The sequence below is a fragment of the Sphaerodactylus townsendi genome, linkage group LG15 (genome assembly GCF_021028975.2).
Source record: "Sphaerodactylus townsendi isolate TG3544 linkage group LG15, MPM_Stown_v2.3, whole genome shotgun sequence".
Taxonomy (NCBI): Eukaryota; Metazoa; Chordata; class Lepidosauria; order Squamata; family Sphaerodactylidae; genus Sphaerodactylus; species Sphaerodactylus townsendi.
In genome coordinates this window covers 6,021,808-6,034,098 of record NC_059439.1, presented here as the reverse complement: position 1 = coordinate 6,034,098, position 12,291 = coordinate 6,021,808, and the positions used below count along the sequence as shown (strand labels likewise).

Genomic DNA, 12,291 nt, shown 5'->3' with positions numbered 1-12,291 from the left:
GTGTTGTCTATGGAAACCCAGATCAACAAGGCTACACAACTTGCATTTTTTCATCCTCGCCAGGTGAGGCAGCTCACCCCCTACTTATTGTTCTGTTACCTGGCTACAGTGATTCATGCGACAGTCACCTCCAGATTGGACTAATGTGCTCTACCCTGGGCTGCCCTTGAGTCTGACCCGGAAACTCCGGCTAGTCCAGAATGCAGGTGCCCGATTCCTTTCGGAGTCGTCGTGGCATCCACGTATATCACCGGTGTTGCGTGATTTGCACTGGTTGCCAATTGAGAGCTGGATCAAGTTCAAGGTTTTTAACATTTAAAGCCCTTTACGGTCTGGCCCCAGGATATTTGCGTGACCACCTCTTCCGTATTAACCCCCAGCGGACATTAAGATTTGGAGCCAAGGGACTCCTTATAACCCCTGGTCCATGGGAGGTCCGTTTGGCCTCAATGCGGGCCAGGGCCTTTTCAGCCTTGGCCCCTTCCTGGTGGAACAGTCTCCCAGAGGAGATCAGGGCCCTGTGGGATTTCACAGAGTTCCTCAGGGCCTGTTCCACCAGGCATTTGGTTGAGGCCGATCTCTGACTACCGGTCTCCCCTAGGGCTATGTGTTTCCTCAGCCAATAGGTAGGTTTCCTTCTCTGCTCAGTTTTTAGAGCTTTTGGTGTAGTCTGGTTTATTAACTTTTGGTTTTATGGACTATGTAGGTTATTTTATCTTATTATTTGGGTACTGTTTCATTTTTAAATCATGAGTTCTAGTCAAAACAGCTTTTATGTATTACACTGTTATGAGCCAAATATGGAGGGGCGATTAACAATAATAAATGATTTGGTAGCATAGGATCTGGCAATAGAAAACCCAAGCTCTGTAAACTGAATTGTGTACATTACTAGACTTTACAGTAAGTTTATTTGATTTTCTCAAGTGTTTGCCTCTGTAGTTTATTTTGGGTCTTTGGCAAGAGTGGACCAAATGTGCTTAAATAAATCCATCTTCCATGGTGGGGAAGCCTTGGATATATTTATTTAGACATTTATACCCTGCTTTCTCCTCAGTATACATCTAGTGTGACTTAGTATCATCTTCTCTTCCATTGTATCCTCACAGTAACCCCATCAGGCGGGCTATTCTTGGGCTAGGCTGAGTGTGCATGACTGGCCCAGGCCCGCCCAGCACGCTTCCATGGCAGAGTGGGCATTCCAACCTGCACCTCCCAGACTGGCACCACTACACACTACCCCACTCTGCCTCTTTGAAATGAAAGGGGCTGTTACATATCCAACAGACTTTACAGATTGAGATTAAACCTGATCTGCAAAAGAGAGTTTATTTGTAAACATTTCTAGACTTGAGTTTTATGTGTTGAAAATACGTGAAGGCTGTCTTCCAAGGAGTGAACCAATTAAGATGCCACGATTGCTACAGTTTAAAAGCGTTGACATCCCAAGCATGAGATTGTAGAAATGTATCTATTTTAATCCCACTGACGGGTGATTTGGTTTTATGCTCCATGAAAGCTGTCGTTCCTAAACCAAGCGAGGCAAGTAAAGCTTCAAGCAAGGGTGGCCAACCTTTGTGATCCAGTGGGCGCCTCTGGGATGCACAACATATCTGCTTTAGGAGATGGAGCCACACATGCACCCAAAAGTTATTCAAATGCATGGGAGCAGAGGAGTAATTTAAAAAATGTACTGAGAAAGAGAAGTGAGAGACCAAATCAAACCAGAGCTGGAGGCAGCTGCTACTGAAACAGCACTTTAATCTGCACAGCCAGTTGGATCTCCAGTGGGCGAACGGAAGCTGGGCTGGGTAAGAGCCCCACCTGACTCCGCTTGCTTTTCGAAAACACTTGGTGGGCACCAGGTGTTGGTGTGCAGCATGGGGCCCATGGGCACAAAGTTGGGGACTCCTTGCTCAAGGCATTCGCACTGGAACCTGTGTCCCTTTAATGCACTTTGTTTGTTATTCAGAAGCAGAGGTTCAGTTTACATCCTTCATAATTTTTCATGCCTGATGGTAGAAAGTTCTATCAAGTCACAGACAGTTTATGGCAACCTTGTAGGGTTTTCAAGGCAAGAGAGGAACAGAGGTAGTTTGCCGCTGACTGCCTCTGTGTAGTGACCCTGCCCTCCTTTGGTGGTCTCTCATCCAGGTACTAACCAGGACTTAGCTTCTGAGATCTGATGAAATCAGGCTAGCCTGGGCCATCGAGGCCAGGGATGGTAGTTAATGTGAGACTGGCTTTTTGTTTCTCCTCTCAGGCTCTGCCAGGACAGCAGCATTGCTACTTTCTCAATAAAGATGCCCCCTTGCCAGATGGACGAAGCCTTCAAGGAACTCTACTCAGCAAAATCCCTTTCCACCATCCCAGCCGGGTGCCTCTCCTCCTCAACTTGATTAGACACCAGGTGGCCTACAACACACTGATAGGCAGCTGTGTCAAGCGAACAGTCTTAAAAGAAGGTGGGTGCTGCCCACAGTTCCTCAGTTCAAGGGTTTTTTTCAAGGCCACTGGTCCCCATGTGATTGTCATAGTCTGATGTTGTTAGCCTGTTCATCCTAGGGAACAGAGGGGGGAAAATAGATAAAGCAACGTGTCTAATGGGGATAGCTCCATTCACAGCAGAAAGTACACAGGTGCCCAAGGCCCAACAAAGCCTGACTTGGCACTTCGTTCTGCTCCTTGTGAGCATGTTGCTTCCTTTGGGGTGGGCTTCAGCCAGGGCTGGGGAAACAAGGCAAGAGTTCAGCAAGTCTTGAACTGATGAGAACCCAGGGAACTGTAGCTCTTTGAGTTGATTTCTTAGATCAAATCATAGATGTTTGTATGCTTTGCAAGTTTGGTTATGATAAGCAACAGTATGTCACCGTTGTTCCATTCAAGGAACAGGGCAGATCCAAGAGAAAGGGAAACCTTTTGCAATATCTTGAACTATCCTGGAGATACATGATACTTCCATCGTTAAACCAGATTTGAAGGCTCCTTGGTGCTGTTCACTTCTCATTTCATTTATTCGATTTATACCCCGGCCTCCTTCGAAGGGCTCAGGGCGGCTTAACAACAGACAAATCAAACAGCATTGATCATAACATATCAAATGTAAACAACATTTCAAGACATAATAGCAAAATAGCAATATCTTAACAACAAGCAGTATAGTAAACATCTCAAGCCTGACAATTTGCTAAACCAATAGCAGCCCTAAGAACAAATCCACACCTATCTATACTAAATTCATACAATAGCAATAAATCAGCAATACATTAGCAGAGCATAAACATATCAAAATGTAAGATTGATCTCCTGGTGGAGTTGGGCGTAATTTCTTGTGGCAACACAAACTATTTCTTCATCAAGTACTTCTTCTGTCTTTTCAGATTCCCCAGGGATCCTGCAGTTTGAAGTCTGTCCCCTGTCCGACTTGTGTTTCAGCGTGTCGTTTCAACATCCCGTCAACGACTCCTTAGTCTGTGGTGAGTTGGGAGAGGAGAGCAACACGGGGCACATTCAGCCCAGCATCGGACAAAAATGGGCCGGCTTTTGGTTTAACACTCTGCTGTGCTCCCTTTTTGTCTTTCAGTGGTGATGGATGTACAAGATTCAGCCCACGTGAACTGTAAATTGTACAAAGGGCTCTCAGATGCACTCATTTGCACAGATGACTTCATTGCCAAAGTCGTTCAAAGGTATGTTGTGCTTCCTAACAGAACAAAAACCAATCTTTGGAGATGGGTTAAATGTAAACCTGTCCACCCTGGGACGCATCTTTAGGAACGTTTTACAGAGGGAACAGTTATTTCACGGTCACTCCCACATGCATGTTTATATGAAACCCTGTGGAGAACTAAATGGACTTTACTGGGCGTTGTGGGTGTCCCAGGCTGTGTGGCCATGGTCTGGTCCATTTTTGCGTAGGTGGGGTTGTCGCTCTTGTCCCAATCTTGGCTTCTCATTTTCTGGCTTGTGTAGATGTATAGGAACAGCAGCTCCTTGTCTATGGCCTGGAGTGTTTTGCAGGTGGCATGGATTCTCTCGCATAAGAGAGCGTGTTTTAGGTGGCCATAGATACGGTTGGCCTATGGGGATTTAAAGATTATTTTTGCTGTGTGGAAAGCCATAATGGTTTTGGTATCCCTGCAGCATTAAAGAAAGGTTCACAGAGCTGGTGTGCTTTCTTGTTCTGGAGTGTTCCCAGTTTGTGGTCTATAGCAACGTCCCAGTTTGTGGTCTATAGCAACGTCTATAGCAACGTCTCCCTTCCTCCTCCCCCCGCCCCCAGTAGAGGAGTTCAAAGGCTTTCATGGCCAGAGTCAACTGGAAAACCCACAACACCCAGTTGATTCCGGCTCTGAAAGCCTACAGCAGTACACAGCTGGAATTTATTTTCATGCAGGCAAAACCCTACACAGAACTACTCTGCCTGTTCAAAGAGGCCTCTGTCCTTGGACTTAAGAGCAGGGGGGTCCTGAGCTTGTTTTGTTGTAAGTGCCAGACCACCACGCCTGGCCTTGTCTGCCACTGCAGTGGACTGTTTCTCCTTCCAGAGAAGTTTAACTCAGAACTCCTACTTTACATCTCCACCCTGCCATTGCCTTCCCCAGCCAGAGGGACACATCCAGATGCAGGGTGCTTCAGCAAGTTCAGGCCTCACTTGTTTTCTCTTTACTCCAGCGTGGCCTAGTGGTTAAGAGCAGACCCATCTGAAAAACTGGGTTTGATTCCCCACTCCTCCACATGAGTGGCAGACTCTCAGCTGGTGAACTAGATTTGTTTCCCTGCTCTTCCACATGAAGCCTGCACAGTGAGCTTGTCCTAGTTGCAGTCCTCTCAGAACTCTCTCAGCCCTTCCTACCTCACAAGGTGTCGATTGTGGGGAAAGGAGTTGGTAAGTTGCTTTGAGACTCATAGTTGAGGAAAGCAGAATATAAAACCAAGCTGTTCTTCTTCTCTTCTTCTCATACCCTTTGATAGTCCTCTTGAAATTAAACTGGCTTGACCCATTCAGGAAAGCCACTGCTTATCCATCAGTTCATACTCTGCTTGCAGGTTTGGCATGTCTTGCTCCTGAAAGGTTCCTTCTGGCCCTTGCATAGAAGAAGAGTTGGATTTATATCCCTCTTTTCTCTCCTGTAAGGAGACTCAAAGGGACTTACAAACTCCTTTCCCTTCTGCCCTCACAACAAACACCCTGTGAGGTAGGTGGGGCTGAGAGAGCTCCATAGAGCTGTGACTAGCCCAAGGTCACCCAGCTGGCATGTGTGGGAGTGCACAGGCTAATCTGAATTCCCCAGATAAGCCTCCACAGTTCAAGCGGCAGAGCGGGGAATCAAACCCAGTCCCTCCAGATTAGAGTACACCTGCTCTTATCCACTACACCACTGCTGTCACTCCCTGTAGGTTCAGTTGCTTGCTCCTTTTGGCCCATTTCCCCCCCGGTGGAGCAAGGAGAAGTGAAATGTCTTCCATCACAGCATGACTCTAAACTTGCTGCCTCGTTATCGATCAGCCCCAGAGTGCTGACTCAGACACCATGTTCATTCTTCACACATATAATTTCTGTGTGGGAGAAAGCATGCGCACATTTGCTGTTTCACAGTGTGTGCTTGATTGCCCATTGTTTGTGTGTCCCACAAAATGGACAGCTGTTCTTCCCACTCGCCCATTGAATGCACTTTTGTCTATACTGAAGTGGTATTTGTAGAAGTCTGCCATGTGTGCAATGGATTTGGAGTGGAGGAGCAGCCAGGCCCGCCGTTCTTCCACAAGTACTTGTAGATTTGGGCATGGGTGAACTAAAGCAGTGAAGAAGAGGGAGCATCTTCCAAGTTTTCCGGGATACCCCTGCCCCTCCTTCCTCTGTAGAAAGAAGATAGAGGATGATTCATGTGAATTTGCTGAACATGATTCTCCTTGTCAGGAGAAATCAGAGCAGGCGAGGCTATTGCTTAACCTCACCAACCTTTCTGCCCCTTTCTGCCTTGCAGATGTATGTCCATTCCTGTGACCATGAGAGCTATCCGCAGAAAAGCTGAGACAATCCAAGCTGACACACCTGCCTTGTCCCTCATTGCTGAGACGGTTGAGGACATGGTGAAGAAAAACCTGCCCCCCGCCAGCAGCCCGGGTTACGGCATGACGACCGGCAACAACCAGATGAGCGGGACCACCACTCCCACCAGCACGTTCCCCGGCGGGCCCATCTCCAGCCTGTTCAACATGAGCCTGGGTATCAAAGAGCGGCACGACTCGGCGGGCCACGGGGAAGACTTCAGCAAAGTGTCTCAGAACCCCATCCTGACCAGCCTGCTGCAGATCACAGGCAACGTGGGCTCCACCATTGGCTCCAGCCCCACCCCTCCTCACCACACGCCTCCCCCGGTGACGTCTCCAGCCAGCAACACGAAAAACCACCCCATGCTCATGAATTTGCTGAAGGACAATCCAACCCAAGACTTTTCAACCCTCTATGGAAGCAGCCCGCTGGAGAGGCAGAACTCCTCCTCCGGCTCCCCAAGGATGGAAATGGGGCCAGGCAGTAACAAGCAGAAGAAGAAGAAGTCGCGTCTCCCGGTGGACAAACCGAAGCATCAGACGGAAGATGACTTCCAAAGAGAGCTGTTCTCCATGGACGTTGATTCCCAGAACCCCATCTTTGACGTCAACATGACTGCCGACACCTTGGACACTCCCCATATCACCCCCGCACCCAGTCAGTGCAGCACTCCACCGACAACCTATCCACAGTCCTTACCTCACACGCAGCCCAGCATTCAGAGGATGGTCCGGCTCTCTAGTTCAGACAGCATCGGCGCCGACGTCACGGATATCCTTTCTGACATAGCAGAAGAAGCGTCCAAACTGCCGAGCGCCATTGAAGATTGCCCTCCTGTTGGAACACCCGTCAGGGATTCGTCCAGCTCGGGGCATTCCCAGAGTGCCCTGTTTGATCCCGACGTCTTTCAGTCAAACCACAGCGAAAACCCTTACACCGACCCCGCCGACCTGATTGCCGACGCCACCGTCAGCCCAAACAGTGATTCGTCCAATCAGTTTTTCCCCGACGGAGTTGATTTCAACCCCGACCTCCTGAACAGCCAGAGCCAAAGCGGTTTTGGAGAGGAGTACTTTGACGATAGCAGCCAGAGCGGAGATGCTGACGACTTCAAGGGCTTTGCCCCACAAACGATAAGTACTCTGGGTGTGCAGGTGCTGGGGGGAGATGGAGGGGAGAGTAAGTTCAAGGCAAGCAGCCAAGCGGACACAGCCGACTTGAGTATTATCACTGCTGCCAGCAAGGCTCTGGGGACCTCTGATGTCATGGAGCATCATAGCGAAAGCCAGAGCCCCTTGTTGAGCACGGGAGATTTGGGGAAGGAGAAGTCGCAGAAGCGGGTCAAGGAGGGTAATGGATCCGGGAGTTCCTTAACAGGCCCTGGACTGGATAGCAAGGGAGGAAAACGAAGCCGCACCCCATCCAGCGATGGGAAGAATAAAGACAAGGCCCAGAAGCGGAGGAAGGTGGAACCGGAAGGCAAATCTCCTTCTCATAGTTCGTCCACCAGGCCTTTCACCCCGCCAGCGAGCACGGGGGGCTCGAAATCTCCCGGGAGTTCAGGCAGGTCTCAGACTCCCCCCGGGTTAGCTACTCCTCCCATCCCCAAAATCACCATCCAGATTCCCAAGGGAACAGTGACTGTTGGCAAACCTTCCCATGGGCAATACACGAGCAGTGGCTCGGTCTCCTCTCTGAGCAGCAAAAGTCATCACAGTCATTCCTCCTCCTCCTCCTCTTCTTCCTCCTCGTCATCATCATCCTCGTCCTCTTCGTCTTCCTCATCGACCTCGGGCAAAATAAAGAGCAGCAAGTCGGACGGCTCTTCTGGATCCAAGATGAGCAGCAGCCTCTACTCGGGCCAAGGCAGCTCTGGATCAGGTCAGTCCAAAAGCTCCGCCCAATCTGTGGGCAAGCCCGGGTCCTCCCCCATCACAAAACACGGCCTCAGCAGCGGCTCTGGAGGTACCAAGATCAAACCTCAAGGGAAGCCATCGTCGCTTATGAATCCTTCCATGAGTAAACCAAACATTTCTCCTTCTCATTCTAGACCCTCGGGCGGTTCTGACAAGCTGGCCTCTCCGATGAAACCTGTTCCAGGCACTCCCCCGTCGTCTAAAGCAAAGTCCCCTATTAGTTCCAGTTCTGGAGGCTCACATATGTCTGGGGCAGGATCAAGCTCAAGCATGAAGTCCTCGTCAGGAATGGGGTCCTCCGGTTCCGTGTCCCAGAAGCCACCCCCTTCTTCAAACTCTTCAACAGCGTCCTCATCTTCCTTTTCATCTGGCAGCTCTTCCATGTCCTCATCTCAGAACCAGCACGGGAGTTCAAAAGGCAAGTCCCCAAGTCGAAATAAGAAGCCATCTTTGACTGCTGTCATTGACAAACTCAAGCATGGTGTCGTCACCAGCGGCCCCGGCGGGGAAGACTCAATGGATGGGCAGATGGTCCAAAGTTCCAGTTCCTCGAGCCACTCCATGTCCTCCAAGCACAGCTTGTCAGGAGGGGAGCTGCAAGGGAAGCGCGAGAGAAGCGACAAAGAGAAATCCAAAGTTGCGGTTTCAGGAGGCTCCTCAGACTCTTCCAAGAAGTCATCCGAGTCAAAAAATGTCGGGAGCACTGGAGTGGCCAAGATCATTATTAGCAAACATGATGGTGGCTCTCCCAGCATCAAAGCCAAAGTTACCTTGCAGAAACCCGGAGAAGCCGGGGGAGATGGTTTAAGGCCTCAGGTGACATCTTCAAAAAGTTATGGATCCCCCCTGATCAGTGGGTCCACTCCAAAGCACGAGCGCTGCTCTCCCAGCCACAGCCGGTCTCCGGCATATACCCCGCAAAATGTCGACAGCGAGAGCGAGTCTGGATCGTCCATCGCAGAGAGATCCTATCAGAACAGCCCCAGCTCTGACGATGGAATCAGGCCTCTTCCGGAATACAGCTCAGAAAAACACAAGAAGCACAAAAAGGAGAAGAAGAAAGTGAAAGACAAAGACCGCGACAGGGATCGTGACAAAGAGAGGGACAAAAAGAAAACACACAGCATGAAGCCAGAGAGCTGGTCAAAATCCCCCATCTCTTCAGAGCAGTCTCTGTCTATGACAAGCAGTGCCATTCTCACTTCCGACAGGTCATCTCGGCCTAGCCCTGACTTTTTGATTGGGGAGGAAGACGATGATCTGATGGACGTTGCCCTAATAAGAAATTAGTAATGGGGGGGGGGGGGGGGTTGCTTTGTTTCTTTAAGGATATTTTTTAAATCTTGGGCATGTGGAGCACCCAGACGGGTTCTAATAAAAACAAACATCCACAGATGGAGTGTAGTTAATGAGAAATATTTTAAGCTCTTGGGAAATGTCGTGACCAGACATGTACACAATTGTAGCTAGTGAAACAGATGCTCCCCACTGGGTGTAGCTGCATACTAGCACAGTAGAACTGAAATTCAGGCAAAGGTTAAAACGTTTCTCCTGTTTATTTTTTTAACTCCAGATCAATTTCTTTGGTCTCCCCACAACTTTTTAGGAATGTTTCCATTTTGGTGCACATTTTGTAAAGTTTTTAGCCATTGGTGTGGGGTTCATTATTCACATCTAGCAAAAGAAGACGAAAAAAATATTCTGTTAAAAAATAAAATAAAATTTGTTTAGTGCCTGACATCTGCCCAGTTTTCCCCCCAATGTGCTGACTTCCCCATCCTGAAGTCTTATGTTTAACGGATATCACCATTTTATTTAACCTTCACCTAAACAACTAAGTATTTTGGCATCTCTGTGTTACATACTTTTGAGGCGATTTTATTGAATTGTTTGCGTTCACAGTCGTTTTCAGACATAGGCCACAAGCCCAGCTGGCTTTCAGGTAGTCCTTCTTCATTCTAATTGGATTATGTTGAACTTTGGACTCCCCAGCTCCTACATTCTTGATGTGGGTACAGTTTACCTGAGACATGGATGCCAAGGAATATATGCATGAGGATGGTCACCTCATTGTGACGGTTGCCAAGTGAACGGACGCGAGGATCAACTAGGGAGGAGGCGGCAGCAGAACATCTTCCCGTAGTAACTGTTGACTTCCCCTGCATGACTTCAGTGCTCCTCCTCGACCAAAAGAGCATGGGGAAAAGTTATTTTGGAGCAGCTCACAAGGCAGTGAGGTAATATAGGAACTGGCCTTCTCTTAAGGATGTGTGCTTAACGTATGCTCCTTTCTCCATCTTGTTGCAAGAGAAATTCTCAAACCTTCCCTCAACCATCTACTGTCTGTATCTAGTGCTGCCATAGTGGATTAATTCCCCTTTAGAATTTACCTAGCTTTGTTGTGTCACATGAGCTCACGCTTTGCTGTTTTCCAGTGTGCGCTCAGAGCTCTGAGAGAACAGCCAATGCCTCATTCTGAAGTGTTCTCAGATAAGCCATTCCACTGTATTCACAAGAACAGGGTGGCTCTTCGGAGCTGCTTGTGTACACCTGAGATTAAGGTCTAGGCATGTGGACAGTGTATGGCCACACATCTTGAGCATAGTACTGGCTGCAAGGCAGTGTGGTAACTAACCATACATCCAAAACTATTTGTAGCTTTACAGGTTAGTATGGGATGGATCTGGCTCACCATGGTTTCTCTGCAACCGAGAATCTGTGATGTTTCAGGGACACTGCAGAGTTTCTCCAGACTTGTGTTCCTACTTCCTGTGTTTCAGATGTAGGGAAAGTGGTCAGTGACTACAAGATGTAACTGGGTGCCCTGTGGCCTGTGGAATACAAAGAGTTTTAATTGCAACATCTTTTGCAGTGGTAGGCACATTTGAAATATAAGTGTGTGCCTATTAGGCTATGGCATGTTGTCATCTGTTAACTTTACCACGGTGTGCTATTTGTTTTTGATTGGGAGTTGAACAGAAACTTTCACTTTTCAAGACATCAGGAAAACTTCCAGCCACAGTTTCTGAATAGTATTTTCACAACGGGGAATGTTTTTAAAAATCGCGTTGTTAGCCCCTGTAAGTTAAATGGAATTGTTGGAGAAGTTGTTTGCAAGGATGGAGGCTGAGTTGCAGCTGGATCTACTTGATTCTTCATTATGGATAGTATCTAAAAAGTTAAAATGGGTATTAGCTCCTGGATCAAGATGCTACTAGATCTTTGAGAGCAGCTGACCAGTTCTGGTGCCAAAGACTTTTGAGTAAATAATTATTTTCACACAGTTGCAGAATTTGAGTTTCAGAAAGCTGTTAAGAATGGGACATTCTCAATACAGTCTGCCATGTGCTCCTTTTCACCTGTGATGGAACCCTTATAGGCCATAAAAGAACTTTGTCCTCTCTCTCCCCCCAACCCCAGCTTGGTACACAGGCCTTCTCTGTGCTACGCCCCTCCATTTTCTGGCATGTTGAGTGCTCATCCATGGCACTCCCAGAATGTTCCCCATTGGCCTTGGAAGAACCTAGCCCCCTTCCTTCACAGGTATTCTACACCACATGATTACAGGAAATGGGAGGCAAAGACCAGTTCTATCCATTACTGATATGTCAGTATCAAACAGTCTGCTGCTTTGTTACCAGTTTCATGTTTTACATTAAAAAATGCATTTGCTTGTCCACAATATTTGATATTGTTCAGTATTAGGAAGTAAAAATAAAATGACCGAAGATAAGAAAGAGCCAGACTGCAATCTTGGGTGAAGCTGCTTACATGGAGGTTAAAAAATTAGTTCTGTCCTTAAAACCTGTAAATAATATGCCCTTTTCTCTGATTTTGTCAACAATTGTATAGGTAACTGCTGCATCTGATGACTGGATGGGAGGAAGAGTATAATACAGACTTTTGGGGAGGTACTTCAAATAACTTGTTGGTTTTACAAGCAAATAAATGTGTTTGGTTAAAAAAAGTGTGTCTCAATCATTTCACTTAAAAGTTGTTGGCATCCTTGCGGGAAGGGGAATTCTGATGGTCAGAATGGAGACCTTTGGAGCTTTGACTTTTAAATCCTGCTGACTGTGTCTTCCGGACACTATGACTGTTGCTTTGTACCACAGTTGTTCATTTAGCACCAACAGTACTGCAGAGGCCATATTGGTGACAGGAGTAATATAGTCCCCTTCCCTGCGAATTTCATCCCTACAAAGGCTAGGCTAGAGGTATAGGGATAGTGTATGTACTAATTATAGAGCCATTTCAGGTGGTTTCATTGGTCTAAACCAGGGGTAGGGAACCTGCGGCTCTCCAGATGTTCAGGAACTA

General features: G+C 47.8%; 1 protein-coding gene across 3 annotated transcripts in view; it reads left to right on the top strand.

Moving 5' to 3' along the window:
- Positions 1-9,709, top strand: part of MED1 (mediator complex subunit 1) — a 34,581-nt gene extending 24,872 nt beyond the window's left edge. For 2 of the 3 annotated variants that reach the window (XM_048517007.1, XM_048517006.1), the window contains exons 14-17: positions 2,264-2,465; positions 3,381-3,476; positions 3,584-3,689; positions 5,988-9,709. In XM_048517007.1, coding sequence (XP_048372964.1) covers positions 2,264-2,465; positions 3,381-3,476; positions 3,584-3,689; positions 5,988-9,261 — 3,678 coding nt within the window. In that variant the 3' untranslated portion in view covers positions 9,262-9,709. The remainder of the gene's footprint in view (positions 1-2,263; positions 2,466-3,380; positions 3,477-3,583; positions 3,690-5,987) is intronic. The other variant, XM_048517008.1, reaches the window with a different exon arrangement.
- The last annotated feature ends 2,582 nt before the right edge of the window (positions 9,710-12,291 follow it).